General features: G+C 37.3%; 1 protein-coding gene across 5 annotated transcripts in view; it reads right to left on the bottom strand.

Moving 5' to 3' along the window:
* Window positions 1-21,699, bottom strand: part of ZCCHC4 (zinc finger CCHC-type containing 4) — a 50,624-nt gene that overhangs the window by 21,489 nt on the left and 7,436 nt on the right. For 3 of the 5 annotated variants that reach the window (XM_005897085.2, XM_070372228.1, XM_070372230.1), the window contains exons 4-6: window positions 13,133-13,411; window positions 12,625-12,705; window positions 3,317-3,389 (exon numbers count right to left, since the gene is read on the bottom strand). In XM_005897085.2, coding sequence (XP_005897147.2) covers window positions 3,317-3,389; window positions 12,625-12,705; window positions 13,133-13,411 — 433 coding nt within the window. The remainder of the gene's footprint in view (window positions 1-3,316; window positions 3,390-12,624; window positions 12,706-13,132; window positions 13,412-21,699) is intronic. The other 2 variants (XM_070372227.1, XM_070372229.1) reach the window with 2 other exon arrangements.

Raw genomic sequence — 21,699 nt, 5'->3', positions numbered from 1 at the left:
AAAAAGTAAACAAAGCCTGAACACTTAACCAAATTTTCAGAAAACATTAAAGAGTATCTTTCCAGGTAAGAATCAATGGTGGGGTGTACTGTTCTGAGTGGCTGAAGGTCCTAAGGTTGATCACTTTAGGAAACAAGGCGGGAAATAAGATGCTTGCATATGCCACCAAAGCTGACAATAACTTAACTCTTTTCTTCATCTCAGTGGCTGGCATTTATTTTTTCTTTTTAGTTTTTTAACTTTACAATATTGTATTGGTTTTGCCATATATCAACATGAATCCGCCACAGGTATACATGTGTTCCCCATCCTGAACCCTCCACCCTCCTCCCTCCCCGTACCATCCCTCTGGGTTGTCCCAGTGTACCAGCCCCAAGCATCCAGTATCGTGCATCGAACCTGGACTGGCGACTTGTGGCTGGCATTTTAAATAGGCACCCTCTGTATACACTTTAACCAACTTAACCATTAAGGTGTATGACAATTTTTATTTTTCGAGAGACTATATTATTTGTTATGAAAAAAATCTTGTACAGTAAACTTCTGCTTTTTAATCCAGTCAACTGTGGAGAGCTGTGCAGTGGCAGAGGCTTAGATCCTCAAAGGTATTTGGTGCCTCAAAGGCTTATATGCCTTCACAGACAGGCACCTGGTAGACACTTAAATACTTTAGTGATTGATTATTACATGGTAATCTCTACTGAAAACCTTGACTCCCAGTAGGTAGAAAAGGGGCAGACAATAAAATCATTAAACAATAGTTTTCTACAGATCATTCTCTACAACCGCAGTGCTATTTAGAGGCTGCTCCTAAAACACAGAGAAAGGAGAGCCTGAGTTGGATGACTGTTTTCTTTTAGGAAAGAAAACATGGAGCTCAGTCTTTACAGCTTATTCCAACGGTTATTCTAGAAACTTGCAATGTAATTCTATAAACTCTCAATAAAACTTACACAGAATTTCCTAGAGAAATGCTAATTATGTGTTACTTTCTTGAAATATACAAAATTGCTGGCCAACTGTTAGATATTTAAATATAATTTTACTCGTCTTTATGGTTCAAAATAAAAAGCAAAGTCATGGTCTAGTATTAAGAACAAATGAATACCTGACCACTACCATCAAGCAGTAACAGAAGCTCAGTTACTCCCTCATCTGTGTCACTAACACTGACAGCACCCCTGAGCTCAAGGCCCCACAATTCCAAGAGGCCACCCTGGACACTTGCATGTCAATGTTCTGCCAGCCCCACAAACTCAACATTTCCAAATGTCACTTACAAACTTCCCACTCTGCATTTTGAAGAGTGAAAGATGAACCCAGGTCATGGCCCCATGGTATCTTTGATCTCTTCCCCAACACAGGTATCACCAAGTCATCTTTTTTTTCCAGATGAGGTATAATTGCCATGTGTACACATAGTAATTACATCAAGTCTGCTGGTTTCCATCAGTGAAATGTCTTCAGAATCCACTTCTTTCCTCTCCTTTTCTTACTGTCACTGTCTGAGGTGAAAAGCCCCTCTTCATCTACTGTCAAGTGATTTTTCAATTTCTTGTTCTCCTTAAAGCTCATCTAATCAGTCCTCAAATTCTGCTGATTATCAACCACATAAGCCCTTCAGGAAACAGTGAAATACATCTAATTGTAACTGCTATTTACTTCAATACTTGGTTTTCATAGCTTTCACTGCTGAAGAATGTGTATCCCAATGCTAAATTGATTCTGATGGAAGGAGTACTTCATTGGCTATACCTACTAAATCAGGAGACTCACTTTTCAATCCCAACCAACAATTTAGAATCTACTTTCATTTCCTAAATGCATAGGTCTTTTGGTCTTCTTGATTTTCAGTCTGTCAGTTAATATCTTAAAGCACAATATATACTTAAGCATAGTTCACCATTTAAAAAATATAAATATATATGCATATATGTATGGACATGGGCTTCTCTTATTGCTCAGCTAATAAAGAATACACCTGCAATGGCAGGAGACGTCCGGTTCAATCCTGGGTTGGGAAGATCCCCTAGAGAAGGGATAGGCTACCCACTCCAGCCAGTATTCTTGGGCTTCCCTGGTGGCTCAGACAGTAAAGAATCTGCCTACAATGTGGGAGACCTGGGTTTGATCCCTGGATTGGGAAGATCCTCTGCAGAAGGGCATGACAAGCCATTCCAGTATTCTTGCCTGGAGAACCCCCATGGACTGAGGAGCCTGGAGAGCTGCAGTCCATGGGGTCACAAAGAGTGGGACACGACTGAGCAACTAAGCACAGTACAGCACAGCACATGTGTGGATATGCTTCAGGTAGTCTTGATAATTTCAAATATTTTAGGCCAGCCTTCTGTCAGGTATGATTACTTGTTGGTTACAGATTTTATTTTGTAATGGGACTAACAAAGAGTTCAAAACAAGATTAGAAATATCAGTTCTTGCTATGTTGTTTATTCACAAGGACATTATTAACATCATACTGAAAGGGAAGGTTTTTTTTTTAAGCCACTCTCCTTTTTTTAAGGCTAATTTTTAAGAGCAGTTTTAAGTTTACAGTGAAACTGAGAGGAAGGTTCAAAGATATCCTACATACCCCCTGCTCCTACCCCTCCCCTATTCCAATATCCCCCACCAGAGTGGGACATCTGTTAAAAGTGATGAACCTAAACTGACACATCATTATCACCTAGAGTTCATATGTTGGGGTTAACTCTTCTTGACACTGTCTATTTTTTAAGGATTAGTTTAATAAAACCATAAATCCCCTTAACTAGGACATGAAATTTATCAGAGAGGAAGACATCAAACAACTAACCACAGAATTATTTAATTACAGTATCGTAAATCTACAAAGGAGAACCTGACCTTGTCTGAGGGTAGGAGAAGCTGGAGAAAGGAACTTGGAACAGGGTTCTGAAGGATGAGGTGAAATTAACAGGGCAAAGAGGGAGTGGAAGGAAGAGGGAACAGCACGGCAAAAGCCCCTGTGATGGAAAGGCCAGCCCGAGACGAATGTCATACGCCCTGAATACAAACAGCAAAGCAGGAACGGCAAGAAGACAGGCTGGAGGGCGGAAGGGTCAAATCACACAAAGCTACATGGGTCTTGCGGAGAAAGTAGGTCTTTACCCAAGAAGCAGTGAAATGCATGAAAGGTGAATAACATGATCACCCCTAGATGCTCAATAACACTCAGTGAGCAAACAAAAGTAAATATCAATAAATAGAGGAACAGTCACCATTTGCTCTTGAGAGACTGTAGAAAAATAATGAAGGAAATACAAGAAAAGAAGAAAGAGATAATGGTCATAACTCTTACCTTTCCATCAAAGAAGTGATGGTTAAACATATTATAATGGCAAAAACTATCTTCCATATAAAACTGTGAATACCTGTAAAATAATTTATTACTGTAGTTACTTGTCTGGTCACAGACACATAGTAAATAAATGTAAACTAAATTTTAAAATTATGAAATCACACCTTAAATAAAATCAATTTCATCATCCTTCAGGTTTCTGAAATAAAGAATACTTTCCCCAAACCTCAAGAAGCTAACAATAGTGGATGAATAACAAACTTAGATTATGGTCCCAAGTTTTAACAAGTCAGTGGGAAAACTACAGAAAACTCATATACAAAAAACACACATATTCCTATGGACCAGAAGATTATAAATAAATAATTATGTTCCTGATAGATTATTACGCATTTTAAGCTTGAGTTGGTTTGGCAGTTAAAATATGTCTCTAATATTAAAAGCTAATAACTTTAAGGAAAATACTGAATCAACATTTCTGCTCAATAGCTGTTATTTTCTTCTGTGGCTAACAAAAAAGGTATTTAATACAGTTTTTTTTGTCTACTGCACATTAGCTTAATAAAATATGCTTCTTAATACATAAGAAAAAGAATTTATGTGCATTTCATATTTACTGAATTAGTGCCAGGAAAGAGGATATTTATTTACTGATTGAATCATTTTATTCTTCTAACATAGTACTTGAAAATGCAATCACTAATGAATGGGAACACCAGCTTTGGGTATTAACACATTATAATTTCTACTAATTTACTAGGCAAAATTCATATCACATTTATGGCTTAAACTTGCATTTACTTGATTTCTTAGAAAACTGAAATTTCTTTCTTCCTTAATTTTATTTGTACTGCCTATCTCTGTTTTCCCCATTTATGTCTATGGGTCTTAATGTCTTTCTTGCTGACTTCTGAGGGTTTTCTTTGTGTAATATAGAAACCTCTTTCATCTCAATAGGATTCTGAACTTTCATAGTTTTGTCAAAAACGATTCACACAGGACCACACCATCCTTCTACAGAACACATAAGCTAGTGGAAAGACTGAAAAAAATCATGGACACATATTTACTTATACAACTTCTTTACCGAATCATGATAGAGGCACTTCTTTGAGTCTACTTCTACTGATAGTTATTTAATACCATCTGCATAATCACCAACCATGTTGAGTATTTAATACAATGAAGAAGCCTAGTTTATCCTCTTTCTATTACACCGTGACTAAGAGTACAGCTCGAGTGTCAGGGGGCATGGTTTCAAACTCTTAAGTCTCTCAGTTACTAGCTGTATAACTTTAGTAATTTATTTTACCTATCTGAGCCCCAGTTTCTTCATCTGCAAAATGGGAAAATGATTTCTACCCCATAGGACTAGGTAAGAATACATAAGATAATTATGTAAAGTGTTTAATACAATGCCAGCTATAAAGCACATACTGAGATTTCAGGTATCATTATTTTAATAAATACCAGCTATAAAGATTTATGTCTCAATGTCTCTAATATTAAGGAATTAGGTTTATGTCCAACCAAAATTTCTCCTCCTGTAATCTAAACCCATTTCCTCTTATTCTGTGCAGACAGAAGAACATCTGTTCACCATTCTCAATACAATATCCCTCAATATCATTTAAGATACTGTTAGTACATCTGCTGACATAAATTTAAACTGAAGAAATAAACAGAAGGCTTAAATAACGGAAAATATTTAAACTATACACTGTAACCTAAGGAATACTCCAAAAACTGTGGGACAATGTCAATTACCATTATTTAACAAATGTCTTCCTCTTTAACCAAATCCCAAATAGCTGATAATATATCCATATCAATTATTTAATTTACATATATATTAAGACTAGACAGCTGTAGATCAACCATCATTGAGGTGTTCTTCCTTGTGTGAGCAAGGGAAAAATACAATCCCTTTTTTTTTTGGAAGAACCAAAATATCCTTTAATGGGTGAATAAACTGATATCTCTTTACAATAGAGCATCACTTGGCAATAATAAGAAACAAAATAATAAATGAAGCATAACTCAGTAATAAAAATTCAAACAACTTGGATGGATCATAAGGAAATTACAGTGAGTGAAAAAGTCAATCCCTGGCATACAGGTGGCTGCATGCAGGCCTTCCACAGGCTCTCATGTCTGTTTGGAGAAAGCTACCTTTTTTTTTTTTTTTTCTTTTTTTTTTTAAACTTTATATAATTGTATTAGTTTTGCCAAATATCAAAATGAATCCGCCACAGGTATACATGTGTTCCCCATCCTGAACCCTCCTCCCTCCTGCCTCCCCATACCATCCCTCTGGGTCGTCCCAGTGCACTAGCCCCAAGCATCCAGTATCGTGCATCGAACCTGGACTGGCATCTCGTTTCTTACATGATATTTTACGTGTTTCAATGTCATTCTCCCAATCTTCCCACCCTCTCCCTCTCCCACAGAGTCCATAAGACTGTTCTATACATCAGTGTCTCTTTTACTGTCTCGTACACCGGGTTATTGTTACCATCTTTCTAAATTCCATATATATGCATTAGTATACTGTATTGATGTTTTTCCTTCTGGCTTACTTCACTCTGTATAATAGGCTCGTTTCATCCACCTCATTAGAACTGATTCAAATGTATTCTTTTTAATGGCTGAGTAATACTCCATTGTGTATATGTACCACAGCTTTCTTATCCATTCATCTGCTGATGGACATCTAGGTTGCTTCCATGTCCTGGCTATTATAAACAGTGCTGCGATGAACATTGGGGTACAAGTGTCTCTTTCCCTTCTGGTTTCCTCAGTGTGTATGCCCAGCAGTGGGATTGCTGGATCATAAGGCAGTTCTATTTCCAGTTTTTTAAGGAATCTCCACACTGTTCTCCATAGTGGCTGTACTAGTTTGCATTCCCACCAACAGTGGGAATTTTTTTTTTAATTAAATTTATTTATTTTAATTAGAGGCTAATTACTTTACAATATTGTATTGGTTTTGCCATACATCAACATGAATCCGCCACGGGTGTACACATGTTCCCAATCCTGAACCCCCCTCCCACCTCCCTCCCCATACCATCCCTCTGGGTCATCCCAGTGTACAATCCCTTTTTAAATGTATTTCTACCGCCCTCCACTTTTTTCACTGCTTCACAATGCAATAGATATTTTTTTTAATTAAAAAAGAAAATGTTATTTACATAAAATTCAGCACAGCACACTTGTCCAAAATGTTCTCAGTAGCAGTGGGCAGAGCCAGAGAGAGAAAAAAGCCAAGGTTTCAGCTCTAAGCTTCCATCAAACACAAATAAGGGAGCATAATTATTCATATTTTAAATTACGAAAAAGCACTCAACATTACCCTCTTAAAATGAAATTGGCCACAAAGAATTATTCTCTCCATTGAATAAGGCAAACAAAACCAATCAGAAATGCATACACTTGAAAACTGCTCAAAAGGACATCCATTTAATTTGGCCATTCATTCTCTTTAAATGAGAGCCAGTTACCAAGTATGAAACATGTTCTACACACAGGAAATGTAATCAAGAGCTGAATAAAATTAGTTCACGAAATGAACTTAAGAAATTCAGCTTTTTGATATAACTTTATTTGGATGTAGTTTGCCAAACAGAATTTCACATCTTTCATGCTAAAATTGGAGCATACAGAAATCCATCTTAGCAAATGTTAACTTCATATCTTCTTTTTCTTGTTGCTCACTTGCTAAGTCACATCTGATTCTTTGCAACTCCATGGATTGCGGCATGCCAGGCTTCACTGTCCTTCATTATTTCCTGGACTTTGCTCAAACTCATGTCCATCAAGTCAGTGATGCAATCCAACCATTTCATCCACTGTCACCCCTTTCTTCTCCTGCCCTCAATCTTTCCCAGCATCATGGTCTTTTCCAGTGAGACAGCTGCATCATGGTCTTTTCCAGTGAGACAGCTCTTTGCATCTGGTGGCCAAAGTACTGAAGCTTCAGCTTCAGCATCAGCATCAGTCCTTCCAATGAATATTCAGGATTGACTGGTTGGATCTCCTTGCTGTCCAAGGGACTCTCAAGAGTCTTCTCCAGCACCACAATTCAAGAGTCAGTTCTGTGGCATTCAGCCTTTTTTATGGTCCAACTTTCATACATACATGACTACTGGAAAAACCACAGCTTTGATTATATGTACCTTTATCAGCAAACTGATGTCTCTGCCTTTTAAAACACTGTCTAGGTTTGTCATAGCTTTTCTTCCAAGGAGAAAGTATCTTTAATTTCATGTAGTCACTGTTTGTGGTGATTTTGGAGGCCAAGAAAATAAAATCTGTCACTGTTTCCACTTTCCCCCCGATCTATTTGCTGTGAAGTGATGGGACTATGTCATGATCTTCTTTTTTTGAATGCTGAGTTTTAAGCCAGCTTTTTCATTCTCCCCTTCATCAAGGGGCTCTTTAGTTCCTCTTCGCTTTCTGCCGTTATAGAGTGGTATCAACTGCATATCTAAGGTTGTTGATATTTCTCCTGGCAATCTTGATTCTAGCTTGTGATTCATCCAGTCTGGCATTTCACATGATGTATTCTGCATATAAGTTACATAACCAAGGTGACAGTATACAGCCTTGACATACGTCTTTCCCAATTTTGAACCAGCCCATTGTTCTATGTCCGGTTCTAACGGTTGCTTCTTGACCTGCATAGAGATTTCTCAAGAGACAGGTAAGGTGATCTGGTATTTCCATCTCTTTATGAAGTTCATATCTTAGATGTTCAGAAAAGGGCATTTAGGACTTCCCTGGTGGTCCAGTGGTTAAGAATTCACCTGCCAATGTAGGGGACATGGATTCTACCCATGGTCCAGGAAGATTTGACATGCTACAAGGCAACTAAGACTGCGAGCCACAGCATCTCAGCCTGCACTCTAGAACCTGTGCTCTGCAACAAGAAAAGCCACTGCAATAAGATGCCCATTTGCTGCAACTGGAGAAAGCCCATACCCAGAGACCCAATGCAGGCAAAAATAAATGGAAGGAGGGAGGGAAGGAAAGGAAAGAACATGTACAGCACGTATACACAGAGCCCTAGAGTTGAGATAGTTCTCTGCAGCTCTGCAAAGACCTTCTGTAGGGCAACAACAAGCCAAATTCAAAGTGCCGAAGGAACTATCTACTGCCACACTATACTACACAGGAATGTTTCCCTGATTTAATTGTGGTCTCTGTGAAAAATGTGAACCAACCCCACACTCCATCATAATGTAAATACAGGCAACAGGCAGAGTTCATTCTGACTAGTAACATATTTCAGTTAAACCTGCTCTCTCTTAGCACTCAGTGCTGACCTTTTATAGAACTGACTCAAAAATAGAGTAGCTTTCAAAGAAGCTAAGCCAGGAGACCATAGTTCAATACCTTCAGCTTTTGTTTGCAACACACAGAGGTTTGCAGACACAGAAAGAAAAAAGCCTCTGTGTGTTCCATAGGTTATAAAACAACTTTATCTACATCACGTACTCCCTACTTAGACCAGGGGATTTAACTATAGGCTCAAGAAAGGTGAAACTGCAAGGTATGGCATTTAAGGCAAAAGAGTCAAAGCACAATATAAATCTTTCAAGTTAAAAGTAAAACAGTAATAAGACTTAGAATTTCTTTTTAAGCAATTTTTAAAAATTAATGTGACAATGATTAACTTAAAAAAATAATACTAGTAAATCAGATAAGATGCAAAAAAGAGTTTTGGAGAACAGTGCACACTGATGGGAATATGCTTCACTTACTTCACACTACTGAATGGTATACTTAAAAAACTGGCTAACATGGTAAATGTTATACTATGTATATTTTATTGCAACTTTAAAAAAAAAGCAAGTAAATCAGGGCATGAGCAATGAACAACACAAAATAAAATTTTTTTAAAATTTAATTTACAAAAACAACAGAAAGAATGAAGTGTTTAGGAATAAATTTAAAGAAGAAGTGCAAGTCCTGCACACTGAAAACTATAAAATATTGTTTAAAGAAATTAAAGAAGAGCTAAATAAATGGAAAGATAGCTCATATTCATGAAACAGAACACTTAAGATGGAAAGATGTGGGTTTGACCTCTGGGTCAGGAAGATCCCCTGGGGAAAGACATAGCAACCCACTCCAGTGTTTTTGCCTGGGAAATCCCATGGACAGAGAAGCCCAGTGGACTATATAGTGCATGGGGTCACAAAAGAGTTGGATACGACTTAGTAACATGGACTGCAGCCTACCAGGCTCCTCCGTCCATGGGATTTTCCAGGCAAGAGGACTGGAGTGGGTTGCCACTGCCTTCTCCAAGTAACTAAACAACAACCCCTCAAATTGATCTACAAATTCAATGTGACTCCTATTAAAAAGCTCAGCTAGCTTTTTACAAAAACTGACTAGGTAATTCTAAAATTCATACAGAAATGTAATAAGCCCACAATAGCCAAAATAATCTCAAAAAAGAATTGAGTTGAAAGATATACACTTCCCAATTTCAAAACTCACTACAAAACAACAATTGAGATTGCATGGGCCTGGCATAAGGACAGACACAGATAAATGGAATAGAATCTAAGGTCTACAGATAAATCCACAGATACATGGTCACGTGACACAGATAAATGGAACAGAATCTAAGGTCTACAGATAAATCCACACATATATGGTCACATGGTTTTCAATAAGGTTCCAAGAGCATTCCATGGGAAAAGAATAATCATTTAAACAATGATGCCAAGGCAACTGGATATCCACATGTAAAGAATGAAACTGGACCCCTACCTCACATCCTACTAAAAAATTAACTCAAAATTAACTAAATGTAAGAACTAAAAATTAAAAACTCTTAGAAGAAAAGAAGTATAAATATTCATGCTTTTAGACTAGTAATAGTTTCTTGGTATGACACCTAAAACACAAGCAACCAAAGAAAAGAGAATAACTTTTGACTACATAAAAGTGAAAAGACAACTCACAGAATGAGAGAAAATATTTATGAATTATATATGAGTCTAGTACCCAGAATACATTAAGTACTCTTTCAATTCAACAATAAGACAAATAATCAATTTTTAAAATTGAGCAAATGACTGAATAGACATTTCTCCAAAAAGATAAACAATTGGCCATAAGTTCATGAAAAGATGCTCAACATCATTACCACAATGAGACACTATTTCAAAAAGACAGACAGTAACAAGTGTTCATGGGCATGTGAAGAAATTGGAACTCTCATATATTGCTGTTGGGAAAGAAAAACTGTGCAGTCACCTTGGAAAACAGTTTGGGAGTCCTTCAGGAAGTTAAACATAGGATTACCATAGGACAATTATGACTGTGACTTTGGTCAAGTTATTTAATTTCTTTGTACCTCAGTTTTCTGTTCTGAGGAAAGGAGAATGTTAATAGTATCTATCCTAGAGGGCTACTGTGGGGACCAAAGAATTTAGAATAGGGTTTGATATGTGACAAGCATTTACTAAATATCAGTTATAGTTAATATTTCATGTTATTATAAGAATTCAGAAGTTAAATTTCTACCTTTAAAATAATACCTTTATAATCATTTAATAATACTTTAGGAAATAAACAAGGTAGTTAAAAAAGAAATTGATATATTCACTCAATGGAATAGTATATGGTCATAAAAGGAAGTACACTTAGATGCTACAACATGGAGGAATCTTGACAACATTATGCTAAGTGAAAAAGGTCAGACACAAAGGGCATATATTGCATGATTCCATTTATATAAAATATCCAGAAGAGACAAATCCGAATGAAAGAAAGAAGACTGACGCTTATCAGGAGGAGTAAGGAGCTTATCAGGAGAAGTAAGGAGTCTCTCTTTAGCGTGATTAAAAATGTTCTGCAATTATGGGTGATAGAATGCAGATACAAAACAGTGAATATACCAAAAACTGCTAAAATACACACTTTAAAATGGTCTATTTTAAATGAGTTATATCTCAGTTTAAAAAAATAAATTGAGTTTATCTTTAAGAAGTCTGTATTATCACTCGTGGAATTTCATTTTCCCAAAGATTACTAACATCAAATAGGTATTTGTAAAGAGTGTGCTCGTCTTGTTAATAAGGAATGAGCTGCAGAAAATGTGGGTTATTTCTGAGACACATACAGGCTTACAGTAGATAACCCAAAGCTAACCTGGAAATCTAAAGAAAAATAAATGATGAAAGTTGTACTTTTTATTGTGACTTCTACACTTTAAAATTCTGTCTGCCTTGTTTTAGGGAGAAAAAGCATATGTAATTCACAGAGAATCTGAGTAATGCTGGAGAGAACACAACAACTACTGGACTATTGGCCAAATAGGTTCTATCAGATTAAAAAAAAACTTAAAGACTCATTCCTTCAATACACTCAAGAACAAGAAAAATATACTAAGGACATGGTGTCTCACAGACTTACCATGAACTCCTAGAATTCAAACAATTACAGAAAACAGGAAGGGTGCTTCAAGTTTACAGAATCAGAGAGTCCGTGGATGGACACATCTGCCATCCTGTGCTGTAAATCAAAAATCTGTATTTTCTCAATTACAACCAGAGGGAAGACTCAAAACGTGGTCCACTGTCTCATCTGTTTGTTCGAACATATCAGGTGCTGTTTAAATTCTGATTCTCTCCCACAAAGCTTATCTGTTTGCTTATTAATTAGCCTCCGCCTCAGAACCTATTTCCTAGTTAGCACTCCCTTCACTCCAGGCTTCACCCAGTGAAAGGTAGTATGCACATCCTTCATTAAAAATATTAAAATACACATCTTATCCCATTTAAGACATTATGATAAAACAAAATCCTAGACGAAATTCAGAATTACCCTTGAAAAGTAAGTATATAAGAAGAAATTTCACTCAATAGAAATGTATGTCTAAATTATAAGCCAAAGACAACTAGATACATTCACAGAAAAAATTTAGGAAGCATACTAGCAAAAAGCCTACTGCCTCCCTGTCAGCTGGTAAAGAATCCTCCTGCAATGCAGGAAACTGGGGTTCACTCCCTGGGTTGAGAAGAACCCCTAGAGAAGGGAAAGGCTACCCACTCCAGTATTCTGGCCTGGAGAATTCCACAGACTGTATAGTCCATGGGGTCACAAAGAGTCGGCCACAACTGAGTGCCTTTCACTTTTACATGTTGAGTTTATCTAACTGAAAAAATACCTTATAAACAATTACTACTTCTATATTAAGTAAAGGATTATAACAGGATTAGTAAAAGGAAAACATTAAAAAAAAACAGAACACAATGAAGGAGAATAAATATTATACTTTGTAAACCTACCGAAAATCAATATCCAATAAAAGGCTTCTAATGTTAGACTTCGTGTCACCTGATTCTTTCAACCTGATCAGCTCATGTAACCTAAAGCAATTAGTGAAAGCAAATTTAGTAAGAAACGACTAATGTCACATGTAACAAACAAAAAACCCATCAGTGGTCTCCTGATATTTCTAACATTTCAATGAAACACTGAAGAAAATTTCGCAGGTATAGGCAAAGTTTCAATTTCGAAGTATTTTTAAATGCTGGATCTCATCTAAAACAGAAAACTCTAGAATTAATAGTAAATAACTGAAGATTCAAACCAGAATCTTCTACCATACATCAGAAATCTGGAAAGATTTCTCTTGAATGGAATAAAAATTACAAACTCCTTCAGAGAAGGACTACACTGTATACTTAAGGTTGCACGTTGTACCCTCTATACAGCAAATAACTACTCACTACATTTTCTTATAGTTTAGAAAGTGGTGATGGGAGAAGCCTTTAAAACACTGTTATCACATACCTTGGGGTCCCAACACACAGTACTCTTCTGAATCCAAGGTTCGAGAGCAGGTCTACCAAGAACAGACAGCTCCGGTCAGCAAACAAATACTGGGCATTTGTCTTCTTGTTTTCCAGTGGATAGAGGAGTTTACTGGGCCTTTTTAACTGGGTGATAGAAACATCACCCACTACCTGATGATGTTCATGATGCTTCTCCTCATCATCCGGCAGCAGCAACTGCTGACAGCTCTGACAAAACTTTCTCTGAGACAAGGGCAACTCGATAAACTTCAAGTACCTTCAAGACGCAACAAAACACAAAGCAATACAGTCTCAGTTGGTGACTTTAAAGGCATTTGATTTTTGCCAGTTTTAATATGCAAAAAGTATTACTTCTTAAAGAGTGCTGCGCGTGCAAGCATGCATGCTAAGTCACTTCAGTCGTGTGCAACTCTTTGCAGCCCTATGGACTGTAGCCTACCAGACTCCTCTGTCCATGGGACTCTCCAGGCAAGAATACTGGATTGGGTTGCTGTGCTCTCCTCCAGGGACTCTTCCCGACCCAGGGATCAAACCTGTGTCTCTTATGTCTCCTGCATTAGCAGACTGGTTCTTTAACCACTAGCACTACCTGGGAAGCCCAAAGAGTGCTGTATGAGGAAGTAAAGGTACAAAAAACTGTACAATGTTGGCTAGAATTTATGTCTGGCTGCATACCTAAAGTAGAAAAGGATCAGCGATTTCGTAAGAATTGAGATGCTCCAATTTAGCCACTGGATAAAGATCAATATTCATTTAAAATGTGAATATAATATATTACTCAAACAACTTAATAGTAATGGAGACTACTATCACCTTTAAATTTATTGACAAATCCATGTATTCCAACTTGGAAGTGTTAACCAGTCTGGCTCAGTAAGACAGTCATTTTAAAATGAGAAATTAAGATCATTCTTCAATTTCTTATGGCATACTTAGCAAGAAAAATTACCTCTTAAAAGAAAAAATGTTCCCACAAAGTTCCTCTATTCTTAGCACTATTGATGGAGGCAGTTCTGAGAAGCTCACGTGCAAAACAGCAAAACATTCTGTCCTGCTGATCTCTGGGGTTCCACAGGCTGGTGTGCAGAAGTGCCCTTCTCGGGGGCTTTTCTGCTGCTCCACAGGGTTTTGGAGCTGGAGTCACAGAGACCAGTAACTCATTAAGCCAGCACTTTGGAGGACTCAGAGGAATCCTTCATCTCTCGAGCACTTAAAGTTAAGCAGAGAAATTTGGTTTTGATCCTGTGCCAACAATCTTCTGACAATGAGCTACTGGAACCTGGAGAATACGAACTGTGTGCAGTACCACAGGCATTTTATGGTGGACAACAGCCCATTTCATGAGATCAAGCCCTGAGCCTTTGGAGTGGGAGCACTGGCTCCAAGACCCTGACTACCAGAGAACTATCAAATAGTGAGAACCCACACAAAAGAAACCACTTGAATACAAGACCCGGCATCATCCAACTACCAGTATCACCCTGTGCAGGAGGCCTCATCTAAACAATAAACAAAACAAAAATACAAACCAAATCATCAGCAGACAGGATTACCACCTCAGTCAGCCTTGCCAATCAGAGGAAAACATACAAACAAACAAAAACTCAGCACAAACCTCACCCTATTCAAAGCTTACACAAACCACTGGATCAACCTTAGGAGGGCAGAAACCAAAAGGAAAAAAGAATTCAACCTTGAAACCTGGGAAAAGGAGACCTCAAATACAGTAAGTTAAAAAAAAAAAAAATAATGAAAAGGCAGAGAAATACCACACAAATGAAGGAACAAACTAGAAACACAGAAGTCCAAATAAATGAACAGGAAAGAGGCAAACTACCTGAAAAAGAATTCAGGATAATGACAGTAAAGGTGATCAAAAATCTTGAAAACAAAATGGAGAAAATGCAAGAATCAATTAACGAAGACCTAGAAGAATTAAAGAATAAACATACAGAGACAACACAATTACTGAAATTAAAAATACTCTAGAAGTAATCAATAGCAGAATATCTGAAACATAAGAACAAATCAGTGAGCTGGAAGAGAAAATGGTGGAAATAACTCCTCAAGAGCAGAATAAAGTAAAAAGAATGAAAAGAATTGAGGAGAGTGTCATGGACCTCTGGGACAATATCAAATGCACTAACATTCAAATTATAGGGGTCCCAAAAGCAGAGAAAATGAAAGGGTATGAGAAAATTTTTAAGAGATTATAGCTGAAAATTTCCCCAACATGGAAAAGGAAATAAGCAAGTTCAAGAGGTACAGAGAGTCCCATACAGGATAAACCCAAGGACAAATACACCGAGACACATACTAATCAAACTAACAAAGACTAATAACAAACTTCAGTTCAGTTCAGTTCGGTCGCTCAGTCATGTTCAACTCTTTGCAACCCCATGAATTACAACACGCCAGGCCTCCCTGTCTATCACCAACTCCCGGAGCCTACCCAAACCCATGTCCATTGAGTTGGTGACACCATCCAACCATCTCATCCTCTGTCATCACCTTCTCCTCCTGCCCTCAATCCTTCCCAGCATCAGGGTCTTTTCCATTGAGTCAGCTCTTTGCATTAGGTGGCCAAAGTATTGGAGTTTCAGCTTCAACATCAATCCTTCCAATGAACACCCAGGACTGATCTCCTTTAGGATAGACTGGTTGGATCTTCTTGTAGTCCAAGGGACTCTCAAGAGTCTTCTCCAACACCACAGTTCAAAAGCATCAATTCTTCAGCGCTCAGCTTTCTTTATAGTCCAACTCTCACATCCATACAGGACTACTGGAAAAACCATAGCCTTGACTAGATGGACCTTTGTTGACAAAGTAATGTCTCTGCTTTTTAATATGCTGTCTAGGTTGATCATAACTTTCCTTCCAAGGAGTAAGCATCTTTTAATTTCATGGCTGCAGTCACCATCTGCAGTGATTTTGGAGCCCAAAAAAATAAAGTCAGTCACTGTTTCCCCATCTATTTGCCATGAAGTGATGGGACCAGATGCCATGATCTTCGTTTTCTGCATGCTGAGCTTTAAGCCAACTTTTTTGCTCTCCTTTTTCACTTTCATGAAGAGGCTCTTTAGTTCTTCTTCACTTTCTGCCATAAGGGTGGTGTTATCTGAGTATATGAGGTTATTAATATTTCTCCCAGCAATTTCTTAGATAAAAGTGCCTTAGGAAACAAGTTTTGTTATTGGACGATGCTAAAGCTGAAACTCCAGTACTTTGGCCATCTCATGCGAAGAGTTGACTCACTGGAAAAGACTCTGATGCTGGGAGGGATTGGGGGCAGGAGGAAAAGGGTACGACAGAGGATGAGATGGCTGGATGGCATCACCGACTCGATGGACGTGAGTTTGAGTGAACTCCAGGAGTTGGTGATGGACAGGGAGGCCTGGCGTGCTGCGATTCATGGGGTCGCAAAAAGTCAGACATGACTGAGCGACTGAACTGAACTGAACTGACTGAAAAGAAAAAAACAGAGATTAAATTTCTAATTGCAAAAAAAAAAACAACAAAGAATAAAGGCATTAAATATTTTTGGACTTGGAAGAATACGGGTTATACAGTTTTGTAATCTGGGTACTTCATGCAGAAACTGCTGGACAGTTGGATGTCAAGGAGAAAGGGCAACTTTTCCAGTCAGGAGCAGTTCAGAAAGTTTGAGGACAGATTTCTTCAAGAAGGTGAAGCTAAGAGATTATGCTACATCTAAATGTTTTGAGGGAGTTCGGACAACAGGCAGAGAGTTTGCAGTTGAATCATTTCTGAAGCACATAAATAATTAAACAGACAGTCATTACAAAACAAATAAACTCAAAACTGTTATTAGCTAGTTGGAAAACAAAAGTTGTACAGAAAAGAAGTCATTATGATTAATACATGTTTTAATATAAATGGAATCACACAATAGCCACATGGATATTTTGATGTAAATTATTTTTTAATTAATAAAAGCCTTTTTTATGAAAGAATTAAAACTGCTGGAGGATAAATTTCAGCCAAATGAAACAACAGTAGACTGTCAGTCAGCACTAAATCCATTTGACCACAGACTAATATGAGAAAAAAATATGAGTATCAGAGTATAAAATGGAAACAATAAAAATCCAGATAAAACCAGCAGAAGAAGGGGAAGAGAAAGGGGAAGTTAGCAGAAGTACAGTGATTTTCTCATGTTTTAGAGCCAAAGGCCAAATATAATTTAAAACTGAAAAATCAAGTAAAAGTGCTATAAGCAATAATCAAAGGTATGAGGTTAACCCTAAAAAGAAATAATCAACTGAAATCAGATAGTAACTATAGAGAAGGAAAGACAGAAGAAGGAGAAATATATGAAGTCACCATTTCTCATTTTTAGATGAAGGAAGGCAACATAAAAATTAAATCTGGTTTAAAAAACCACAAAGGCAACCATGAAAACAAAAATACAGAAGGAACACACATTAAAAAAATAAAAGCAAACACAGACCATAGAGTGAAAGAGAATAAAAAGAAGCAATAAAAATCATACAACAAAACAAGGACCAAGCGTATCTATCGTACCTACCATTCAAACAGGCTAAATAAACCCACCCATTAGAAGAAAGACTGGATCACAAAAGCAAAATCCAATCAGCCTATTTCATCACTTCTAAGATGCATATATTTTCATATTTTAGCATCAAGGATATTGAGACATGATTTAAAACTGCCACCAGCCAGACTGTAGGTGGAGTGTCACTGCCATCATCCTATGACTCAGTCCCGAAACACAAAGTTATTGTACTGCAGTCAAGGACCAAACCAGAGCAACAGAGCTGAGGCATGTAAGTTGCTTCAGTTGTGTCTGACTCTTTGCCACCCTATGGACTGTAGCCCGCTAGGCTCCTCTGTCCATGGGATTCTCCAGGCATTAATACTAGAGTGGGTTGCCATGCCCTTCTCCAGGAGATCTCCTCAACCCAGGGGTCAAACCCACATCTCTTACAACTCCTGCACTGGCAGGCAGGTTCTTTACCACTAGCACCGCCTGAAGAAGCCCTGGGAACCGAAGCACACTTTTGATATCAGAGAAGTAAATACTCATCATTGAATGAATGACAAAAACAATCAAAGGCCTTACAGGAAAAAGGAGAAAGGAAGCTCCCCAAAGACATGATGATATGTCAGCTTCTGCTACTTAAAAACAGTCAAAAAGACTGCCTATCACACACCCATTGAAGCCAACTGAAGGCAGGAGAAAGTGCAAATCACCAGGAAGAGACTAAAGTTCAAAGCCAGGGGCTAGTGTGGCAATTCACTAACTACATGGGACTATCTTAAGGCACTTAGTATAATTATTTTTAAGAAAAGAAAAAGAACAACGTTAAATGAACCTCCACTTACATATTTTGTGTCTGGTCAAAACTATCCTTCAGAAAGTTTTTATTGCTAGTTTAGTAACCTTCTCTTGACAAGATCAACTGAGATCTTAGGCATATTTCTATTCAAAATTACATCATCATTCAACGACATGGCTTTATGTAACATTCAGACATAAGAGTTTTTTTAAGCTTGGTAGGAAGAAGATGAGACTCTCCAGAGCGAAGGATTACTCAGCGCTCCCTCCTCATTTGTACTTACTACACACACCCGGGGGCAAGAAGAAATTCATTCTGCTGCACGGCTCAGCATGACTCACAAACTGCAGGCTAGCATTCTGAATGTCACTTTTATTGATCTCCATTTGACATTCCATTTGCCTTTCCAGGAGTAGACAAATTATGTTTATGGCATTTCCCTAATAGCAGACCTTGAAAATCTGAGTTTAAATGAGCTCTGAAAAAAATATAACCAAATGAATTATCAACTAAACAAAACTATCTGGATGCACATAAATTAATGCTGATTTTAGCATTAAAATATATCTTCTCTAAGACTTCAGGGATCATGATAAAGATGCCACCATACTACATAATAGAATACATACCAGGCAGCTAAAAACTGTAAGGAAAGTCAAGTCTCAGGCACAAAATGTAAATCAGTCAGCTGAACACATATGAAATATAAAGCATGGTTCAAAGAGTAACATTAGGAAAATGATTATCAAATCCTATATTGTAGAACTTAGAAGTCTGTGCAGCACTGCCAGTTCCATAATAAAAATCAAGTAGCAAAGGTCAATTTATCTCAATAACTACAATTGTTCTTTTCTAACAACTTCAAAAGTAAATCAATGAAAAGCTAATGCTATGTCACAGTAACAGATAAAAGTGTGCTTTATAGAATAGATATAATGTTTAAATGCATTTTAACACTTTCAAATATAGTTACTTAATAAGATAACACAAATGAGTTGTATAAAATTAAATTAGAAAACAATTATAATCTCAAGTAATAGTATGTCATCCTTAGGTCCATTACACACAAAAATAATTTGCTAGTCTCAAACTGAAGACACACTAAAAGAATAAGCAATTAATAGCATAGAACAGGTAATTTAATAAGCTTTGGTTTTAGAAAGGCAACATTTTTAATTTTGAAGAATGACTAATTTCAAACTTTTCATTCTGTAGCAAGCAAATAAGAAAGCATAAGAGCATCAGCTATAAAGTGATACAGTAAAATCAATGACACTACACTTTAAAAAGTGGAAACTTTTACCAATCCTCCAAAACCTATTTAAATACCATATCCTTAAACTGAAATCAGTTAGTGAAGGCACAAGTAATCTGTAAAGCTTCTGACCTTCCAAAATACCCAGTTTTTTCTAAGAATACTGGCAACACAGTACATTCTTCTTTGAACTGTATTATTTTTAAATATATCTCAACTCCATTATTACTAGCATTTTAAGTTCTTTTTGAGTCCTCACCAAAGAATGAATAAATGACTGGATGGATGGAAGGATAGATAAACGGACAGAGGCCTGGGAAACAAAATCTGAGGTTTTGGATCACAGATGATTTAAGACAAGCTCTCAATAATCAGCACTGAAACAGATGAAATTATGGCCCCCAGGAAATAACCTTTTGAAAAAATTTTAATATTTTCATATTCTAGCCAGTGTTTTTATTTCTAATTATCATGAAATATGCATTTCAAAAATTCTTCAGTATCAAAATCCATACTCTGGCAGTACAAAGATTTGCACAGTGGTTTAGCTCCAGGCTAAAATCTTATTATGTAAGGAAAGAAGATCATCTAAATTTTCTTATGGAGTTTAACTGAATCACCAATATTTTTATGCAATAACATGAAATACATGCTTATTAGCTAAAAGTGAAATGGTTGAGTACAAAACTAAGTACACATTATGACCACAACCCCTTTGCACAGGAAAAAGGCCAGAAGTACTAGAAAATGACCAAAGTGATGGCTTCAAAAGGAGAAACCACAATGATGCTTTCCTACTTTCTACTTTCTGCATTTATTCTATCTCGTTAAAATAACCTCATAATAATATATCTCTATATAACTTTTATATTCTTAAATCTCCTTAAATTAAATTACTACACATCATATATTAATTACTATCTGGTTTGAGCACTGAAGAATGGATGCTTTTGAACTGTGGTGTTGGAGAAGACTCTTGAGAGTCCCTTGGACTGCAAAGAGATCCAACCAGTCCATCCTAAAGGAGATCAGCCCTGGGTGTTCATTGGAAGGAATGATGCTAAAGCTGAAACTCCAATACTTTGGCCACCTCATGTGAAGAGTTGACTCAATGGAAAAGACCCTGATGCTGGGAGGGATTGGGGGCAGGAGGAGAAGGGGACGACAGAGGATGAGATGGTTGGATGGCATCACTGACTTGATGGACATGGGTTTGGGTAAACTCCAGGAGTTAGTGATGGACAGGGAGGCCTGGCGTGCTGTGATTCATGGGGTTGCAAAGAGTCGGACACGACTGAGCAACTTAACTGAACTCAACTGAACTATATGCTTAAAAATACCACTTCAGAGTCAGAGAGGCATAAGTTTGAGTCACCGCTCAGTCATTCTAGTAGTATGAAGTTGATGAGGTTAACTTAACTTCTCCAAGCCTCAATTTTCATCTAAGTAAACCACCTTGGCAGGATTAAATAGTATCTCATGGAGCAGGAAACAGCAGCCCACTTCAGTATTCTGGCCTGGAGAATCCCATGGACAGAGGAGCCTGGTGGGCTACAGTCCTTGGGGTCGCAAAGAGTTGGACACAACTGAGTGACTTTCACTTCACTTCTCATGGAAAACACCTCACATAATGCCTGGCTCAGTGATACCCAATTTTCATTAATTCTCCTTTCAACGTTTTTCGTTATTGATTTAATTCCCATAAATTAAGTAGATACCAAGTTAATTCCCGTAAATTAAGTAGATATGACTAAGTACTGTAGTTAAGGGGCAATCGAGTTATCTTAAAAAAAGTCACCTCCATCAAAGGACTTTAAAATCTATTAAAAGCTCAGGAAGACATTTTTAACAGATCCCAGTATCCTTTCCACTTAACCTAGACAAGACTTCAGAATCCTTCTCAACACAGCAGCCCAGGTAACCAGAAAGAGCTGTCACGAGAGTGAAAACCTGTTTGTCATCAGCAAC

This window comes from Bos mutus, chromosome 6 (assembly GCF_027580195.1).
Source record: "Bos mutus isolate GX-2022 chromosome 6, NWIPB_WYAK_1.1, whole genome shotgun sequence".
NCBI lineage: Eukaryota > Metazoa > Chordata > Mammalia > Artiodactyla > Bovidae > Bos > Bos mutus.
The sequence above is the reverse complement of the archived record's forward strand: the minus strand, read 5'-3'. Positions and strand labels throughout refer to the sequence as shown.